Source organism: Pecten maximus, chromosome 5, assembly GCF_902652985.1.
Source record: "Pecten maximus chromosome 5, xPecMax1.1, whole genome shotgun sequence".
In the NCBI taxonomy this organism is placed as follows: Eukaryota; Metazoa; Mollusca; class Bivalvia; order Pectinida; family Pectinidae; genus Pecten; species Pecten maximus.
Window position 1 is genome coordinate 48,199,736 of NC_047019.1, and position 22,196 is coordinate 48,221,931.

At 34.7% G+C, this 22,196-nt stretch overlaps 1 protein-coding gene across 1 annotated transcript in view; it reads right to left on the minus strand.

Annotated features, from left to right (window-relative positions):
- Positions 1–22,196, minus strand: part of LOC117328496 (tenascin-like) — a 51,917-nt gene that overhangs the window by 14,028 nt on the left and 15,693 nt on the right. Inside the window, exons 5-8 of the mRNA XM_033886033.1 lie at positions 19,739–20,011; positions 16,184–16,453; positions 13,161–13,430; positions 1,618–1,887 (exon numbers count right to left, since the gene is read on the minus strand). Coding sequence (XP_033741924.1) covers positions 1,618–1,887; positions 13,161–13,430; positions 16,184–16,453; positions 19,739–20,011 — 1,083 coding nt within the window. The remainder of the gene's footprint in view (positions 1–1,617; positions 1,888–13,160; positions 13,431–16,183; positions 16,454–19,738; positions 20,012–22,196) is intronic.

Sequence of the window (22,196 nt, forward strand, 5' to 3'; positions counted from 1 at the left end):
CGGTGTTTGTCTCGCCTTCAACGATATTCGAAGAAAGCGAGACTAAGATGTTGCTTATTTCGATGGCGGCGGCGACGACAGTGGTCGCGTCAACATTTGCGTTAAAGTTCACTTGTAACACTGCTATATGTATTGCTATCAAATTGAATTGAAACTTTGCAATGACGAGGTTACTGATACCGTAATACTGAAAACCTATCTGTAATGTGGACGACGTCATTGTAACAAAGCGGGCAGTTGAGACATAATTACGCGTTGTTTGTAATATTCGAAGCGTATCTTTCATATAGAAGATGTCAATTTGGGAACTCGTTAGAGGTTGAATTGAAATGAAGAATTTCGCTATTCAGATTCATTAACTTTACCATTTTGCAGCATTGAATCTAAATTGCACGATTTGCAACTGAAATTGAGAACATTGAATTATCTTATCAAATTTAGTATTTCTAAGATGTGTTCCATATATACTGAATATATTTTTAATTATTTGGAGGCATTTAGTTTTCAAATTGAGAGAATTTGTCAAATTCCATTTATTGTAAGTATATGTCCATTGTTCATGTAATTATATCAGATAAAATATCATACTTCAATGAATGAACTATAAACTCATGTAGTTAAAGCTTTGATTGATAGTGCTTTACTCGTTATTGGCAGCAAATTTCGTTATTCAAATCCCCAATCCGCTGCTGTTCGTTTTTCGAATCCCTGATCCGCTACCGACAGCGGATTCATTATTCGAATCTCTTATCATATTTTATAAGAAAAATACAAACTGACCATAAGGAACTGAATCCAAATTCGCTGCTGCAGCGGATTTGTTATTTGAATCCCAACGTCAAAATGTCAACGGGTTCGTTATTGGGAGCAGATTCGTTATTCGAATTCCCAATAACGAATAATGAATCTGCTACTAACTTCAGCCCGCTTAATAGCTGCAGAGGACACAGAGATCATTCTGACCGTAATGAAGTAAAATCAGACAATGAATTTTATTACTTAACATTATCTTATACTGATGGATCTTTTTGTAAACGTTATTAGATCAGCATTCTAACTAAAAATTTAAGAAATGACGCATAACACGAGCACATATTAATCTATCCTTTAACAAGTACGAGAAGAATAAGACCAGGTGTACGGTCTTCTACCTTTTCAACGTTTCGAAACATCTAAAAGGAAAGAGTTCATACTGAAAGAGAAGGTTATTGACAATTTAGCGAATATGAAGTTTCAGTGACAAGAAGTGCAGGTGATAGAGCCCGGATGACTTCGTTAGAGTTACCCACCTAATATCATGGTATATGAAACACCGCCGCACTAAAGTGACCCAAGTTTGATGTTCAAGTAACAAGTTTGGAATGACGGACGGACGGACACAACACAACACAATCCTAAAGTAACCCTGGTTTACAATAGCTGACTAGTAGCAACCTATATTGCAGCAACGTATCACTGTAAAATAGTGAATGTTATATTAGACAGGGCAGTTGTAATGTGACCACGCGTATTATACAATACAGTAACATATTGAATACGGAAAACTTATTATCTGACATATGTTTTTGTGTGTGACAAACTTTAAAGGTTATTTACAATACAGTTAATCATACTTACTTGATTCATTGACGCTGAGACCTGAGAAGTACGCGACAGAGCTGTTGAGTCCAGTAAACACAGCGACCACAGTAAGGTCACAGGTGGAGCCCGGATTGAGACCAGTTATTGTTACGGCTGTTGTGGTCGTACTGACACTGGGACGGATGTCATCACTACTGACACAATATTCACTGGCGATGTACCCATCAACACTTCCATTGGATGTTAAAGTAACTGTTATTGTGTTGTTTGTCGTAGAATAACCGCTCATTTCTGGGACAGCCGGCACTGTGACGAAATAATGAATAATAGATTGGGTGTCATAAACGAATCATATAACATAATAAAAGAAAAGCATACAAATGTAGTTAAATATTGTACTCTGCCTAAGCATGGATTTAAATATATCAGTCAGTTGTCTAATTGGTCTAGACAGTTGAGTAAGGCATACTTTGTCGCTTTCATTTATGATAAACCTTGAGTGTATTAGACGAAGACGTCTCTGCTTGGATGGTCGCTCGTCTACTAGTGAAGGTCAGCATCCAATATAATGGCACGCATAAATCGGACAATGTCTTGATAAGCTGGCAATATTACCCATCGTGTAAAACCTTTTCTTTGTAAAGGTCAGAAAGCGATACTACTCGTGTTATCTGGAATACAGTTATTTAAATGCTAACCCTAAAAGTTGCTAGGAAACATTCACATGTCGTAAAAAAGTTTCACTTAGATTTATACTTGAAGTCTTCACATCGACCATGTATTCTTCTCAAATAATGACATTAAACATAGTCCAGGACCAAAAAACGCAGAACCAAACTCATCACAACATTCAAAAGTTTTGGAAGATTGCCAGGGTTTGGAGTCCTGGGGCCAGTCCTCTGACAGCGTGTAGCCTACGCAGGGGGTATTTCTCAACATGCATTCACTCCTTTTCTTTACTTTCCTGATAAATCATTCAGTATGTCTCTCTTCCTTCAACACAGTGGCAATTTAAAATGTTTTAAGTTTTACGCTGAGTTTGTAGGTCCCATTGTATATGTCTAATGGACACATGTCAATGACTTTAGACAAGAGAACTATTACCTTTGATTGTGCTATCAAACTTATTTAGTGTTCATTCTAAATACAGTACTAGAAAATGTCATTATATCGTTTATATTCTTGTATGTTTTCAAAATCAAAACAGCGTCATGAATACATCCCTCAATAATCAATTCTATAATACATATATAGGTATAACGTATATACGAGATTTTTTATTCATTTTTTAATGATACCAACTAAGTTATTTTTTTTATATTGGTCCTATTCGGCTTCCGTATTAAAGCGCTTCTATCATATCTAAAAAATCGGAGTCTTAAAACAGTTTATAAAGTACCGTTCTCACAATTAGAGGAAGATGTTCAGGTGTGGGTTGTAAAATGGCTTTAAAAGATACACTAAAATAAAAAACAATTCTAGAAACGAATCAAGACATTTTCTAGAAATATAAGACTCCACAAGCACATTGGTTTCTTAATGTTTTAAAAGCAGACGTAATAACTTTGCTGATGATCAAGAGATCTGCATATGTGTGAACTGTTTCAAGAGTTATCAGAAATAAAAGCCACAGCCTGAAGATCACGACATTGGTGTTGATGATGTTTGTTTGTTTTGTTTGTTTTTATTTAACGTCCCATTAACAGCCAGGGTCATATGATGATGATACGTGGCAGAACATCCCATTATTAACCATAGAAGATATAATGCATGGCCAGAATTTACAAATGCACACTATGTATGAAGAGTTCCAAGCGAAATTCGACCTTGTTGCCGGAAGGCGCAAATACCAACTAATCTTTGATCACAAGCTGTGGTGTCTTTAGTCCTCACGCATTTGTTCACATAATCTCATTGGGAAAGATATTAACCCTGACATTGTAATTCACACTAATGAAAGAAAAATGTTGACTTCCCAACTAACTTCCAGATCAAAGGGAATCGTCAATGATCTTTTGGAGATATGCTATATGCTATCTGGATGATGCAGATTGTAAAGTCCGAACAGGTTGGGCTAGAACACAGTTTCTAGAAATTCGTTCACGTTGTTCGTCCTATTGACATTGGTATATACACTCTAAACCACGAGTATGCACTACTGACTTTCTGGTTAAAACTGAAGACGGATATGTCATGGGATCAGTGTTAAACTCTTTTCAATATGGCAGTTTTCATTTCACTCCATAGTAAACGCATTATACATAAGTAGTATTCCATTATTCCTTGTAAGTGAACATCTTACAAAAGAAAATGTTCTGAATCACAATACAGTTTTCTCCGAAGCATAATTTGGCAAGCGGGCGACTGTCATATATCTTGATTCATAAGAGTTCTGATTACAAGCTTCAGATGATCTCCTTCTGTGTCAAGAAATAACGGATCTATTTTGAGTTCATGAGCATAGCCCTGCTGGATGGTTACATTCTTGACACAGTAGAACCTTTTCATGGAAGCAATAATGATGCCAAAATAACAACAAAAAGGTCTAATGAGCCGATATCGCTCACCAGGTTCTAACTTTGAAGTTAATCAAGTCCATTGGCTTTTTGGTTATTGAGAGAAAGTTTTTTTAAGCTTATTTGACCCCTGTGACCTTGAATGTAAGATCTTTCATTTGAAAAAAAAACTTATAAGCCTTTTACTTCAGCATGCTACAGGCCAAATATCACGTCCCTGAGCCTCATGGTTATTGAGAAGAAGCAGTTCAAAGGAAAACATTGACGCCGGACGGCCTCACTGTCGACGGACGCCGCACCACGGCATGAGCTCACTTGCCTTTCGAGCAGGTGAACTAAAAAAAAGGGCACTTGTTCATTGAGAGTATTGAGGGTTACAGGATGTTTTTCCAGATTTGGAATCCCGTGAAGCTGGGTAGACTTAACATAACGACCTGCAAACTAACATTGATTGATCCATAACTAAATCAAGATGGGTAGTTGAATCATATCACGGACGCCGCTTCAAGCCAAAGTTGTTTTTCAAAACTCAACTTGTCTCCAACTATTTCATTGATGTCATCGAGGCACTCCTTAGAATAGTAGCAGCTTGTCTGAATGGAATCAGAAACCCATATACGTAAGAACACCAGAGCAAGGCGCAGAGGCTAGGGCGCTGACTGACAAAATGAACGAGCACCTTGGTGTTCACAATACATTAGTTCAGCGTGTTAGATATGGCTACATCAGCGAGAACCTGAATGTTGTTGGTGAGCATGAGATCTATCGACACTCACGGGATATTGTACGATGTCAGACTCACTCGAGACATACGAGGAGTGTAAAGTACAATATTTGGATCCAGCATGACGGCTCCGACACCATTAATCCCATAAAGGATTATTATCAATAAGACAGAGAATCATGGGAAGATGTGCCCACGTAGCCAATATCGTATACTATTAAGGATATTACTTGCATTCCGAAACCAGTAAGCTTTTGCATCCACAAGTCAAAATGTTTAAGACAAACCTCAAGTAATGTATATTTCGCTACCAACTGTCATCTTCCCGGTTTTCTGTATGGCCGACTTGGACAATTAGAGCTACGATGTAGACCAACACTGGCATAACCATTCTAGGACGAGGGAGCCATATTGGTTTCCAGGTGGTTTAATGTGTAAACCGACATAAATCGATCATGTATCGTTCTTGTCAGGAAATTGATTCAGCTGTTGTATGGACATTAAATATTTGTGGTAATCAGGGAACATGGCGGCCATTTTGAAAATCGACATTTCACCTCTGTTGGTTATACGTGTAGATATCAGTCTCTGTGTACTGATGAAACTAAGTATAAATATTTTATTTCAGTTCACTTTGCAATGCAATGTATTTAAATACAAAACAAATTATCCCCTATGCTCGTTTTTCTTTTAGAAATCATATAGCAATACTGTTAGTCAATTCTAAATGCTTTTGACAAAACTACTAATTACCATTTTTGGGCAATTTATTTTTTACTGTTTGGAGATGTTTGTAGCACATCGAATGGGACATTGTATTTTTGACCTTCAGAAAAATTTGCTTGATGTAAAAAGAGCATGTTTTTTTCTTTCAAAATCTATCACATTTTTATCGCTTTGATCTCATGTATTCAAAATTGTAACTTCTTGCTTTGCAATTATAATATATAACATAATATTATTAACGTATTTATTTTTTTCTCAAAAAAAACCGCAAAAAAAAAAAAAAAAAAACGCCAAAAAAAAAGCAAAAAAAACAAAAAAAACAAATGAAGAATTGCCTTATAGCATTTTCAACCAAACCATACATTAAAAAAATAAACAAAAAGGGCACTTTATTGTTACGAATGTACATGTTTGGAATTAAATGCCTATTTTTAAATATAGAACTACGAGGGCTACCAATAGCACATACAAGTTATTTGTTTCTAAGGCCATTTTGAAATCCCACGTTTATTGTTGGTTACCGTTTGATTGGCCTACCTTATCCGTTATGGTGTTGAATTGCACATTCATCTATCATATAAACGTTTCACTATCAATTGATTTAAACCTTTTAACCTCTTCGCTGCTATCGGACTCCCCGTTGCGGAAACGAGCTAGGTTTCGCCTTATAACCACTTCATTCAGCTCAACCAGCACTGTCTTTTTTGTATATTCTTATTTAATTTTAGGTATCAAATTTAGAAACAATCAGCGATTGCCAATAGGGGACTAAAAACAGTATTTGACGGACGAGGGTAATTTTATCAACTTTTATGACTTTCCGATGTTGTATCAACTAGAGTGTGTATGAGTTACCTCCCCTTGGACAAACCAGACAGCAAGCGAACTAATATGCACAGAGAATAGTTCAGAATACTTAATGATAAAGCCGGTCATTTAGCTTTTATTTCTATAATTTATTTATCTTAACAAAATGACTTCTAGTTATTTTGGGAGGGGATGACTGGATCCCCGTTATAAGTATAATGTATCTAGGTACTGATACACGTGTGTCACACTTGAAGAGGCTCGTTTACATGGCTATCAATACTATTAAGGTACTGATACACGAATAATTTACATGCGATTGCCGATATATCTTTGTACAGTATATTAGATAGGTATTGATACAGGTGTGTCTTACCTTATAGGTCTTTTGTCTACCCATTAAAGTCACTGTACCTAGGTACGGTGTCCTATCTAGGTACTGATAAACGTCTGTCTACCTTTAAAAGTATCTATACCTAGGTACAGTATATCATCTAGGTACTGATATACGTCTGTCTACCTGTAACAGTCGTCATACCGAGGTACATTATATCATCTAGGTACTGATAAACGTCTGTCTACCTGTAAAAGTCGCTATACCTAGGTACAGTATATCATCTAGGTACTGATAAACGTCTGTCTACATGTAAAAGTCGTCATACCTAGGTACAGTATACCATCAAGTTACTGATATACGTCTGTCTACCTGTAAAAGTCGTCATACCTAGGTACAGTATACCATCTAGGTACTGATAAACGTCTGTCTACCTGTAAAAGTCGCTATACCTAGGTACAGTATATCATCTAGGTACTGATAAACGTCTGTCTACCTGTAAAAGTCGTTTTACCTAGGTACAGCATACCCTCTAGGTACTGATATACGTCTGTCTACCTGTAAAAGTCGCTGTACCTAGGTACAGTATGTCATCTAGGTACTGATAAACGTCTGTCTACCTGTAAATGTCGCTATACCTAGGTACAGTATGTCATCTAGGTACTGATAAACGTCTGTCTAATGTACCTGTAAAAGTCGTCATACCTAGGTACAGTATACCGTCTAGGTAATGATATACGTCTGTCTACCTGTAAAAGTCGCTATACCTAGGTACAGTATACCGTCTAGGTACTGATATACGTCTGTCTACCTGTAAAAGTCGCTGTACCTATAGGTACGGTATCTTATATAGGTACTGATTGATTCACGTGTAACCAACTTTTATAGGCCAGTGTACTCAGGTAGGATTATCTTACGTATTGATATCATTGTTGTTTTCCTGAAGAGGCCAGTATACCAGGGCTTGATGTATTACCTCAATTCTGATACACGGACACCCCTTAGAAGCTACGATTTACTGTCTTATTTCTGATACACGTGTAACTCACCTGTGGACGTTGATACACCTGGATACGGTGTACTGGTCAGATCCTGATACACGTGTAACTCACCTGTGGACGTTGATACATCTGCAGACGATGTACTGGTCAGACCCTGATACACGGACACCACCGAGAAGTTATATCTGTGTCCCGCTGTGAGATTATCTACTGTATATGACGTATCATTGTTTGGTGTACTCCGTGTCTCACTTTGCCCGTTCGCGCCAGTAAACGTCACATTGTAATAATCCACAGATCCTGATGACGGTGACGTGATCGTCAAGGTAACGGATGACGTTGTTTGTTCATTTACAGTGACATCCAACGGGGGATTCGGGTCTGAAAGTATAAAGAGATGTGTTGTAAGACTATTATATTGATAGGATATAACTGCATATTAATAAATATTAATAAATGAGCCAAAGAGTCACAACGAAATGTTAAGGTATGATATCCAGGTTCTGTTACACCTTCAATTATCACGTGGACGGTGATATAATGTAATATATTGGTTCTGATACACGAGCACCTTTCCTGTACAGGCCGGTATATACTTAGGTATGATGTATATGTAGTATCTATCAAGCTTCTGTTACACGTGTAACGTACGTTTAGAGGCCGGTATACCAGGATGTAATGTACTATCTAGGTACGGATACACGTATAACTCACATATGGACGTCGGTACACCTGTAGAAGATGTACTGGTCAGCAATGCCTCAGCAGTAAATTTGAAAGGGAACTTCAAAAATATATCAAACTTTTTATTCTACCATATGCAGATGACAATTTTATTTTCTGATAATCCTATTGACTTACAAAATCAGCTTTATGCATTTAGTGAATATTGTACACTCTGGAAGTTAAGAGGTAATAATGACAAAACAAAATGTATGTTTTTTTTTGTTTCAAAAGGAAGATTAGTCAATAATAATGTTTTCAAATTTGTAAACGTAGTAAATGAATATGTGAACAATTTTACGTATCTAGGTACGGTGTTCTCAATGACATCTTCATTTAATAATGGAAAGAGTCATAATATTAAAAAAACCTCTATTGCGATGTTTGATGTATTGAAAAAGGCAGAAAATTGAATTTATCGATCAGTTGTAATTTTTATTTATTTGAAAAAATAGTGAAACCAATTCTGTTATATGGATGCGAAAAATATGGTTTTGCCAACAATCAAATAATAGAACGTTTTTATTTAAAATTTTGTAAACAGCTATTAGGTTTGAACAAAAATTCACCTAAAAACATGGTTTATGGTGACCTTGGAACAAGCCCACTTTTGATTGAGATAAAAACAAAGATGATTAATTATTGGTCAAATATGATTCTTTCTAAAGAAAGTAAACTGAATGTTGTAATGTGTCATATGTTTTATCGTGTATTTATTAATGGAAATAGAGCAATCCCATACTTAAGTTTTATATAAAACATTTTAAACGAATGTGGTTTAATGTATATATGGAATTTACAGTTTCAAGGCAATTTGAACCCTCAATGGTTAAAAAGTAAAGTAAAGAAAACATATAACGATCAATTTTTACAAAAGTGGTAAAGAGATATTTTAAATTCTTCGATGTGAGTTTGTTACAGGATGTATAAAAAACTATGCAATTTTGAAAAAAAATTATTTAGATATACTAAATGACAACGAAAGAATGTAGCTCTGTAAATTTAGAACAAGTAACCATAAATTCATTGTAGAAACTGGAAGATGGCAAAATGTTAATTATCAAAATAGAATTTGTCCACACTGTGATACCAATGACATCGGTGATGAATTTCATTATTTAATAAAATGCCTTTTTTGACTGTTGAACGAAAATGATGTATTAAGAAATACTTTTATACTATACCTAATATTGTTAAATGTTCACAGCTAATGAACTCTACAAATATCAAAAAGGAATTCATGTAAATTTATCAAAGTACTGTTTAAAAAAGTTATATGATTTGTCCTCCATATATATTGTATTTGTTGAATGTTGTAAATATGTTCTCTTTATACATTGTATTTTTTTGTAACGAGAAGGAATAAACAAAGTTGTTCTGATGCTCACGTTATTTACCTTAAGTGACCGGTTTACCTGATGGTATACGATCTAGGTACTGATATACGTGTAACCTACCTATAGAGGCCGGTATACCGGATACGGTATGCGATCTTGGTACTGATACACGTGTAACTCACCTGTGGATGTTGATACGCCTGGATACGGTGTACTGGTCCGATCCTGATACACGGACACCACTGAGAAGGTATATCTGTGTCCCGCTGTGAGATTAGCTACTGTATATGACGTATCATTGTTTGGTGTACTCCGTGTCTCACTTTGTCCGTCCGCGTCAGTAAACGTCACATTGTAATAATCCACAGATCCTGATGACGGTGACGTGATCGTCAAGGTAACGGATGACGTTGTTTGTTCATTTACAGTGACATTTTCAGGGGGATTCCGGGCCTGAAATTATAAAGAGATGTGGTGTAAGACTATAATATAGAAAGAATGTAATTATACTTGAATAAATAAATGATGGTATTCCTCTCTTAGTAAAAAAGTGTATATCTGTGCAATCATTGGTGATTAACGATGAAAGGTGTGCGGGTTATTTTTCAGTCAACATTATATGAGTTGTTTCAAATAGATATTTATACGAATCTCATGTGTAAATTTTAGTTGCCTTCGTCAATTGAAGTTTGATCTGGTAAATTTTAAGTTGTATCCTGCTTACGCGGATTTTAGTTGGATTGCGGATCATTTAAGTATGTAATTAGGATGTTGTCACAGCTACTGTAGAATACGTTTTTATTGCATTTTTCCCAGTAAAATATAGAAATGTATCAAACTAATAAAACTTATATTTTCACTGCAGCGATAATTAAAAGTTTTTCATTTTTGACCAATCAAAACGAACCTTTGTATTCACCTCATTAAAACTTGCCGATTTTTCCAATCGAAGCGAAGAAAGATGAATTTGTTATTTTCCCGTATTTCTGTATTTCTGAAATATTCATAGTAGGTTTTGACAAAATACCCACTTGGCTTTTTATGCTCAGATTCTCCGATACCAGCAGAAAACGCTTAAATTGCGTTCAGCAGTCCTTTCACAATGGCGCCGTCAAATTGACATGGAGTAACGTCAAATGCAGATGACGCCATGAATTATGTTACTGATTCCCACACCTTTTGAAAGTGTTAATTTTTCGATTTTTAAAAATATTTTTAACATGAAATGCAATAAAAAGAAAATTGAATGGTTTCCATTTTAATATAACTTCGCACACGTGAAAATATCGATATTCTGTCATACTTGTGAAACACATGTTATACTAAATGGGAAACCATGCGATATCCTCCTCATAACCCCATTTGATAAATTTCCTTATAAAATTCATTGATCATATAATGCATACAGTCAATTTAAGTAATTAACTCTTGCGAATACTAAGGACGAATTAAGGCTCATTGTTTCTGGGATTTGAAATAACTTATTCTATATGTATCTTATATTATTCCACATAGATGGTTTACTGTTATTTTTATTGGAAAAAACATGAATCGAACGTTGTCCAATAAATAGATAATAAATAAAGATGTAGAGTAACTGTGCGTTGTCATGCAGAAAATAAATGGTAGAAAGGGGGTAAAATGTTGATATCACAACAAGTCTTTTAGTAACAGAAGGATATTGGAAATATTTCAAAAAGACCACTTTAACTTAATTACACATATTACACTACCGTTTGCTCACATCTCTGTATTTATTCATTGTATTTATATACATGATTCACACAATAGTGAGGGGAACATTGTTTAGTTTCGAGTAGAACAAATGAATACAGTAAACAAATCGTGCTGTATATGAAATAGAATAAATTATTATTGACTGAAAACAACATTGTGATCTATAAAACAACATTATATTCGGTAAAATAAGCATAACATCTAAACTACAAAAGCATCCAAAGATAGAGATAAAATAGTAGCAAAAGTAATCAACTGTTTGACGCTTAGGATATGTGTTTACCTAAAACATTCATTGTTACACAACCAATACACATTGGTATAATCCACAATGTAAACATGTCCGCTTGATATGTAAGACGTGGTAATTTGGAAGTGAGTTTTAGAATATCATTGCAATGTTAATATAAAGGTATCACTACATTGTTTCATTGTTTATTGTGTCGTGTGCATTCGTGCCAGTCAAATACATAAACAGAAATGTTGGACAAATCAAAACACAAATGAAGAATAATCAGATAATTTAAACCTATTTATAGACACAAAGCAATGCCACAGAAATGTTAAAGAAAAGTCTCTAGAAGAGTTATTTGATGATAAACATTAAATATTTGATAAATCGTCTACTAAAGCAATAATCAAATTATAAATGTCTAAACCATTATACGTGGTTTATATACACTGTATATGGGTTGATTCATTCACGTATATACAACAATATGATTATTGTAATTAGCATGCTTAAGATATAGACGAGGAGGATGAATATGGTAGGCATACCGTTTTCAGCAGCATTATCTGATTTAAAAGAAAACAAATCAGCTACAAAAACATAAATGACGAACTCTGGCCTACAAGTCTATTCCACTCCACTCCACTCAGATTAGACTGTCTCTTACCAGGTAGGGCTTGCCTCCGTATAGTTTGTTTGTACATTGTGCTGTTGGCATTGTCGCCTTTCAGTAAAATGGTAATTTAAGATATTGCTGTATCATTAACACAACAAATAATGGCGTTAAAAGAAAGGACATATAAAACTAGCACAAAGTAGTGATACATTATTGGAGTGTTAATTTTTGACACGTAAAGAATGTTAAAAAACTAATTAATTGTCTTGGATAGATTATTAAAATGCTAAGGCAGTGGGTCTGCTTGGAACTGGTAAATCAAAGACAAAATCCCTTAATATTTGGGTCAGTTACACCAAATCTACTACACATTTTGCACATTCGGTTTTGCTAATAAAATTGACAAATTTTGGTAAATAATTATATAAAAAAAAATTAAACAAAATCAAATCAAAACAAAAACGTGAAGGGAACCACAGAAGAGTGCATCGTTAAAACGCTCTTTGTACAACGAGGTTCTTATCTATTTGCTACATATCATAATCCAACGGTATGGAGAAGATATGTGAACAAAGATGGAAAATCATGGATATACCTAGATATTGTATCTTATCTAGTATCTGGGTACAGACACTTGTTACTTACCTGAACAGACCCATATACCTATATATTGTATCCTATCTAGTATCTGGGTACAGACACGTGTTACTTACCTGAACAGACCGGTATACCTAGATATTCGTATCCTATCTAGTATCTGGGTACTGATACGTGTTACTTACCTGAACAGACCGGTATACCTGCTTATGATACACGTATTACTCACCTGTGGACGTTGATACATCTGTAGACGGTGTACTGGTCAGACCCTGATACACGGACACCACTGAGAAGGTATATCCGTGTCCCGCTGTGAGATTATCTACTGTATATGACGTATCATTGTTTAGTGTACTCCGTGTCTTGCTTTGTCCGTCCGCGCCAGTAAACGTCACATTGTAATAATCCACAGATCCTGATGACGGTGCCGTGATCGCCAAGGTAACGGATGACATTGTTTGGTTATTTACAGTGACATTTCCAGGGGGATTCGGGACTGAAATTATAAATATACGTAGCAGATTATAACATGACGTTCTTTATGAAAATAATCGAAAGTGATCGATCCCTTCAGATGGATTTATAAGTAAGCCAGATAGACGTTTCCGTTTGTGGCAAATCCCATGTTATCTGTGACTACTATTTCGCTATACTTCTAGAAAAGGACCAAGAGGAAAATCGCTAAAATATTGAATACTTGTTTGTAGATCTTAAACAATCAGTGATTAGTATGAAATGTTTTAATGTTATTTCATCAGTAAAAAGACAAAAATAGTGTTTACAAATTAATACTTGTATATAAATGTTTACCGTAATAATTTGAAAAGAAGACATCATTTACCACAAAATCATGTGCACAACAAAACAAGAAAAAAACTTTTCTAAGTATATAACTGTAACGCAGTTGCGTTTCGCTCGTTTATTTTTGGACTCATTCCGGAAAATTGTAACATCCGGTTACGCAAGATACCCGTGCTGCTCTGGGGTCAATCACTTTTCGTCCGGGTGTCAGCAGGGTAAGTGGTGTTGACTTTTAATCTGTGAAATTAATTAGATAACCGTCGCCCATCCTTTCCTAAATTTCATATTAAGTTGTCTGCTGGATATTATTTGCCACTATCGTACATGTATAGAACTTTGTTTAATTTGAGTCTCGTGTGCCGGTGTCATGTCGGAAGTCAGGTTGTTGCTTGAAGGAGTTATTCCATTTTGAGAGCACTCGCGGAGTGGCTAGTGAATATTTCCGCCTCTCGGGCTGTTTCTATACCGGTTAAGCGAGGGATGGTTGTTGGTAACCTCGTAAGTAGATACGGGAGAAAAGACGGGTGGTTAGCAAATGTTGTATTCTGACCGGACATGCCACGTGCTTGAGACTCGGGGTAAACTACATTTATTTCATTTATATGGTTAGTTGTGATTAAAAGATGGTTGGCAAATGTTTTAGGCTAGACGTATATAATTGTGAATTCCTCACTGTGCCTCACGGGTATTATTTCGGTACTTTGTTATTTTTACACATGTTAATAAATTGTTGAACTTTATATGACGAGTCTATTTTCTTTCTCACCAGTTTTCTAAATATTGTCTATTACTTGAAAATTCATTTGTATTTGGAATCTGCAAGCGAAAGCGGCAGTCGAACCCTGGGCAAAAACTTGGTAGCAGTCCGACACACGTGGCACCCCTGCGGTACACGTGCTGCGCGTTACATAACATATCAAACAATAATAGAACGTTCCAGACTTTCACTCACTAGATGTTATAGAATATTTCACAATGACATCACGATGTCGACAGTGAAACATGTCATTATTCTTCATCTACAATATAAGTGAAAACTTTCGATGCATTTTGTTATATTGAGTTCTTACTCTATGAAAATGTATTATCTACATGGAGAATAAAATTAGCTTTGAAGGTGGCTTTGTTTAACAAGTCTCAAACCTTACATACATTACTTTATAGTTTTATACCAGTTAATATTTCCCTTTACTCTCTAATATCCATCATTATCAAACTGGTTATAGTAAGATAGGTGGGCACACCTTGCGTTATTTATGTTTAGACCTACTTTTCTAACTTTCTGCTTTTCCAACTTTACTTCTTCATTATTTTTTTTATACCTTTGCGTTGTTTTTTTGGCATATACATTTGGATATATATATATATATCGATAAACTGATATAAAGTAAATCCTGTTGCTGATATCTATACAGTAGATGTAAATAGATAGAAGCTAAGAGTAGCACATTTAGATATAGTGTTTCAGTATCTATGTGTAAAGAAGCTGGGTAAAACACTAATAATTCAGACAAGTTTAAAGTGTTTTACTTCAAGTACTGAAACACTGTATATGAACGAATGAATGTCAACTTGCATTAAAAAGTTTAACGAATTTTTGTTTGTTTGTGTTTTTAGAATCAAATCTTCAATTTTCAAAAATACTTTCATAAAATATGTGAGTTATTGATACTCCTTACATAAAATGAAATAAAAATGTATATACTGATAGGTTTTAATCAAGAATATAGTAGAGAATGTCTGTAGATAATATATCCTTTATTTCATAAAAAACATTATTGAATTTCCTGTTTCCACAAGAAGTTAAGCTTTTGCGATAACCAGGTTAGCCCTACTAACAAAAACAAAACACTAGTTGTCTATTTTTTTGGGGCACATTTTTCAGATTTTGCTAATAAGAGTGACCATATTTGGTAAAATATTACAAAAAACCAATATCAAAATAAGAACGTAATTGCAACCAAAGAGGAGAACATCGTAAAAACGTTCTTTGTACGACAAGGTTCGTATCTGTTTGCTAAAAATCATAATTCAAAGGTATAGAGAAGATATGTAAACAAAGATGGAAAATCATGGATATACCTAGATATTGTATTCTATCTAGTATCTGGGTACTGACACGCGTTACTTACCTAAACAGACCGGTATACCTAGATATTGTATCATATCTAGTACATTGGTACAGACACGCGTTACTTACCTGAACAGACCGGTATACCTAGATATTGTATCCTATCTAGTACATGGGTACAGACACGTGTTACTTACCTGAACAGACCGATAAACCTAGATATTGTATCCTATCTAGTATCTGGGTACAGACACGTGTTACTTACCTGAACAGACCGGTATACCTGGATATTGTATCCTATCTAGTATCTGGGTACAGACACGTGTTACTTACCTGAACATACCGGTATACATGTTTCTGATACACGCGTAACTCACCTGTGGATGTTGATACGCCTAGATACGGTGTACTGGTCAGACCCTGATACACGGACACCACTGAGAAGGTATATCCGTGTCCCGCTGTGAGATTATCTACTGTATATGACGTATCATTGTTTGGTGTACTCCGTGTCTCACTTTGTCCGTCCGCGTCAGTAAACGTCACATTGTAATAATCCACAGATCCTGATGACGGTGACGTGATCGTCAAGGTAACGGATGACGTTGTTTGGTTATTTACAGTGACATTTTCAAGGGCATTCGGGTCTGAAATTATTAAGAGATGTAGCGTAAGACTATAACATAGTTAGGATGTGATTACATGTTAATAAATCATTTATGTAAATAGCTAGTAGACTAATTTATATCAATATCATTTATCTCTAAATACAGATATATAGTGTAACAAAGTTGATTATCCATTACCAGTACTGATAAAGTTTGTTAGCTGTTTACTTGACTATAAGTCATTTTGTTGTGTTGATCAGCCGACCGCTATTGTCACACTAGGTAATGTGAAGTATGCTTTATCTATGTGATAAGTAATGATAAATGATGTCAGTTTTTTTTTTCAGTCAAAATAATATCGATTGTCTCATATAGATATTGACACGAGTCTCATATGAATATTTTAGTGATTTATATGTAAGCGGTCATGTTTACCATTTATTTCGACAGATACTTATGCAAAGTCGTGTTGTCATCGTCAACTATGACGATGAAGATCGATCTGGTAAATTTCGAGTCGGATCCTGCTTACGAGGATTTACTTAGCTTCCGGAACATATAAGCAATTAGGATCTTGTTACAGTTACTGCAGAATACGTTTATATTTAAAGACGTTCTATATGAAAATAATAGTTTCGTGGTCGGTAGTTTGTTTATTTCCCCACATATGGAGATGAGTTTGTAAAAAAAAAAAATAAAAAAAAATCAATCAGAATCACTAGATATAATTAAAAACAGTACGAACTTAGGCAACGAAAACACGAACTTACGTTTCATACACTTTAGCGTGGATGTTATATCAGGATATAGGCAAGCCAGTGTTAGCAGCGGCTTTAGGCAATATCAAGGGCTTAATTTTACTACACCTACCGAATTTGCTATTAACCTTTAATAATATAGGTACATGTACAGTTTTTTTTTATAGATTTAACCGAAACTAGACGTCCAATTTGAAAAGATTCCTTATTAAAACTAATTCCTCATATTACATACAGTCATTAAAGTAATCATATATTGCGAATACTGCGGAAGAATTAAGGCTCATTATTTCTGGTACAGGTATTGACTACTTTAACATCTTACTAAAACATCGACACGAAAGTGATCGATCCATCAAGATGAATTTCTGAGTCAGCCAGAAAAACGTTTTCATGTGTGGCAAATTTCAAGTTGTCTTTGACTATTATTTTGCTATACTTGTAAAGGGAACCTAGAACAAGACCAAAGGCGGAAAATCGTTAAGATCTTGAATACCTGTTTGCAGACCTCAAACATTCAGTGATTAGTATAAACTATTTTAATGTTATTTTCATCGGTAAAAAGACAAAAATAGTGTTTACTAATAATACTTGTGTATAAATATTTAAAGTAATAATTTGAAAACTTAATGAGATGACACCATTTACCACAAATCATGTGCACAACAAAACAAGAAAGAAACCTTTGCTATGTATTTAGTGACCATTCATAGCAAATGATAAATATGACAAATGAAGATGAATTGATCGTTTTCCAATAAAGATGTAGACAGCATCTGTGTTTGCCATGCAGAATAGAAATGACACGAAGTATGAAGGTGAGAATATGTATAACACACTCATCCTGGTGTCGTCTCTAACGTAGAAATCCATCTTCATATTGTTTAAATACATTACAAAGTCAAACCATTATTATATTTAGTATAAAGTTGATAAAGTGTGGATATCACGACACTGAAGTAGTATTACTGCAAACACCAGAGAGGTCGTTGGGTAACTACATACAAACATGTAAACAGTTATTTGGAGATATATGACATCACAGTTTAGGAGAGATTTGATCCCTGAAATTGCAGGCGTGTTTATACTTTTTGTTGTGTCAAGTTTAATTGTGCCCCCCTCACAAATATATAAACGGGACTGATCGACAAATCAAGACACCAAAGACGAATAATCAGAGAATTTGATATCTAATGGGAAACCCCCCAAAAAACAAAACAATAATCTGCTATAATATTGAGGGGATATTACGTAGTTTCCGTCGGTATTTATTTGTATATATATATATATATATATATATATATCATATAACATGACTTACACAATATTGAGGTAACCATTGTTTACTTTCGAGTTAAACAAATGAACACAGACGGACAAGAAGCAACGCCTTCTCACTAATGTAATTAAACATTTACATTAAATATAATGAATTATTATTGACTGAAAACCACATTGAGATATACAAAAACCACATTGAGATATACAAAAACCACATTGAGATATACAAAAACAACATTGGTAAAAAAGCTTAACATCTAAACTACTTAAGACAGATAAAATAGCAATGCAATGGACGATTGTTTTGCCAATTAGGATATATATATTACTGAAACAATCATTATTACACACCTTATACACATGGGTATAGTCCGCAGAGAGGTAATTACGTATAGACATATACTGCCTTGATATGTAAGACATGATAATTTGGAAGTGATTTGATTATTAAACATTGTGCTACTTTCAAATGCAGGCTGGTTTATAGAATAACATAGTAATATATCATAAAGGTATATCATCATTGTTTTATTGTTTGTTGTGTTGTGTGCAATCATTCCAGTCAAATACATCAACATAAATAGTTTAAAAATCAAGACACCAATGACGAATACGAATTTAAACCTCTTTATAGACACAAAGCAATGCCACAGAAATGTCAATAAAAAGTCTCTAGAAGAGTAATTTATTTAATCATAAATATATATGATTATATAATAATTGATTATTATATATCTGATATAACGACTAAAGCAATGATTAAGTTATAAATGATGAAACAATTATACAACACATACGTGGCAGGAATACACTGTATATGGGTTGATTCATTCATGTATATATAACAATGTGATTATTGTAATTAGCATGCTTAAGATATAGACGAGGAGGATGAACATGGTAGGCATACCGTTTTCAGCAGAATTATCTGATGTGAAAGAAAACATCAGCTTAAAACACACAGATAGCGAACTCTGGCCTACAAATCTATTCTACTCCACTCAGATTAGGCTGTCTCTTACCAGTTGGGGCTTGCCTCCATATTAGTTCGCTCGTGCATTTTGCTGTTGGCATTGTTGCCTTTCAGTAATATTGAAATTTAAAGATATGTATCTATTATATCAGTAAAACAACAAATAATGATGAAACCATCAATCAAACATAAATGCAATGCTATATTAACATATAGTTAAATTAAATTTTAGTTAATTTTTACGCGATAAAATGTTATAAAAATAATAAATGATCTACAATAAATTATTAAATAAAGTTCTTAATTACTCACTTGTTGAGGCCTGAATTCCATAGAAATCTTCGCACTCCAGCCCATTGGCCCGAGTAAACACGTTGAAGGTGAAGGTCGTTCCTGATGTTAAACTACTAATCACTAGGGTCGGGGTATCGTTTGTGATATTAGTGAAGGTACGGTTACCGTGGTTATCACCGCCATTATACGAGACACGGTACCCGTCACGACCCCCGTAACCAGGAGTAACGGTCAAGGTCACACTGGTCGGTGTCCTATTAGTTACCGCTAAGGCAGTTGGTCTGTTTGGAACTGGTAAATGAAATAAAACAACCCTTATATTTGCGTCAGTTACATTACTCTATGGTATAGTACGTATTAATGATTAATAAATATTTCTCATTTTGAGGATAGACCTAGTGCAGAGCAAAGAGACGGAGACTTACAACGTCCAATATAGGGGTCATCTCTAAAAAAAATATTAAAGCGGTATTGTGTATGGTACCCATACACTGTGTCAGAACTACAGGTACGACTATGACATATCACAGGCAACACACTATCAAGAGACCTATCGACAGTTAGACTTCACGAAAAGTCTCTGTTGCCTAACCGCAAATGCAGATATATACCACCTTGAATGCGTCATAGAAAACCAATGACGCGATCAATTTTGAATGCCTTTGCCTTTTTCAAACATCTACAATTCAATCAGGTTTCATTGAATATTTGAATTTGGTCTTTTTTGTCAATATTTGGATTTATGTATGTAAAGAATCTATATAGGTTCTTGATTTCAAAAGCGATTTTTCACAGACTGGGTATAACCTTATCTTACTTTCTAAGTGCATCTACTGTCTAGTATTTTCTTTAGATAATTAGCTACTCTAAGTGACACACCTAGCCAAATTAAAAACAAAAAATCCTAGATTTGAAGGTGGCTTTGTTGATCAAGTTTCCACACCCTGCCACAAATGATCAAACTAGTTATAGTAAGATGGGTGTGCACACTTTGTTATTTATGTTCATTTCCACCTTCACTTTCTTATTCCTCTGTACACTTTGCATTGTTAATTTTTAAGTTCCTTTTGTCACATATAAACTTGGACATATATATCGGTAAACTGATATAAAGTAAATCCTGCTGCTATTTGTACCGTAGATGTAAATAGATAGAACTAAAGAGCAACACATTTAGATATAGTGATTCAGTATCTATGTGTAAATAAGCTGGGTAAAACACTAATAATTCAGACAAGTTTAATGTACGTTAAACGAACATGTAACTGATATAACGTATATTAAGTAAAAACATAAGTGTTTTAGTTCACATACTGAAAACACGGTATATGAACAAATAAAGGCAAAAGATTTTTTACCGAATGTTTTGTTTTGTTTTTGGGATTAAATCCCCGCAATTTTAAAAATAATTTCATAAAAGATTTGAGTTATCGATACTCTTACATAAAATGAAATAAAAACGTATATACTGATAGGTTTTGGTCAAGAATATAGTAGAGAATGACTGTAGATAACAAATCCTATAATTTGATAATATAAACTTATTTGTATTTCCTGTTTCCATACGAAGTTAATCCTGCGTGATAACCCTACTTTAAAAAAAAACATAAAAAAAACCCAAAAATAAAAACAAAAAACAAACCTTCCCCTCCAAAAAACAAACCAAACAAACTTATACCAGATCAAAATACGAACGTAATTACAATCAAAGATAAGTAGATCGTTTGAACGTTCTTTGTACGAAGTGGTTCGTATATGTTTGCTACATATCATAATCAAATGGTATGGAGAAGATATGTAAATAGAGATGGAATTTCATGTATGTGCAACGTACCGTTACATGCGTATATACCTGGATATTGTATCCTATCTTGTATCTGGGTACAGACACGTGTTACTTACCTGAACAGACCGGCATATCTGTGTATTGTATCCTTTCTAGTATCTTGGTACTGACACATGGTACTTACCTGAACAGACCGGTATACCTATATATTGTATCCTATCTAGTATCTGGGTACTGACACGTGTTACAGGTACAGACCGGTATACCTAGATATTGTATCCTATCTAGTATCTGGATACTGACAGGTGTTACTTACCTGAACAGACCAGTATACCCGTGTATTGTATCCTTTCTAGTATCTGGGTACTGACACGTGCTACTTACCTGAACAGACCGGTATACCTAGAGATTGTATCCTATCTTGTATCTGGGTACTGACACGTGTTACAGGTACAGACCGGTATACCTAGATATTGTATCCTATCTAGTATCTGGGTACTGACAGGTGTTACTTACCTGAACAGACTGGTATACCTGTGTATTGTACCCTTTCTAGTATCTGGGGACTGACACGTGTTACTTACCTGAACAGACTGATATACCTGGATATTGTATCCTATCTAGTATATGGGTACTGACACGTGTTACTTACCTGAACAGACCGGTATACCTAGATATTGTATCCTATCT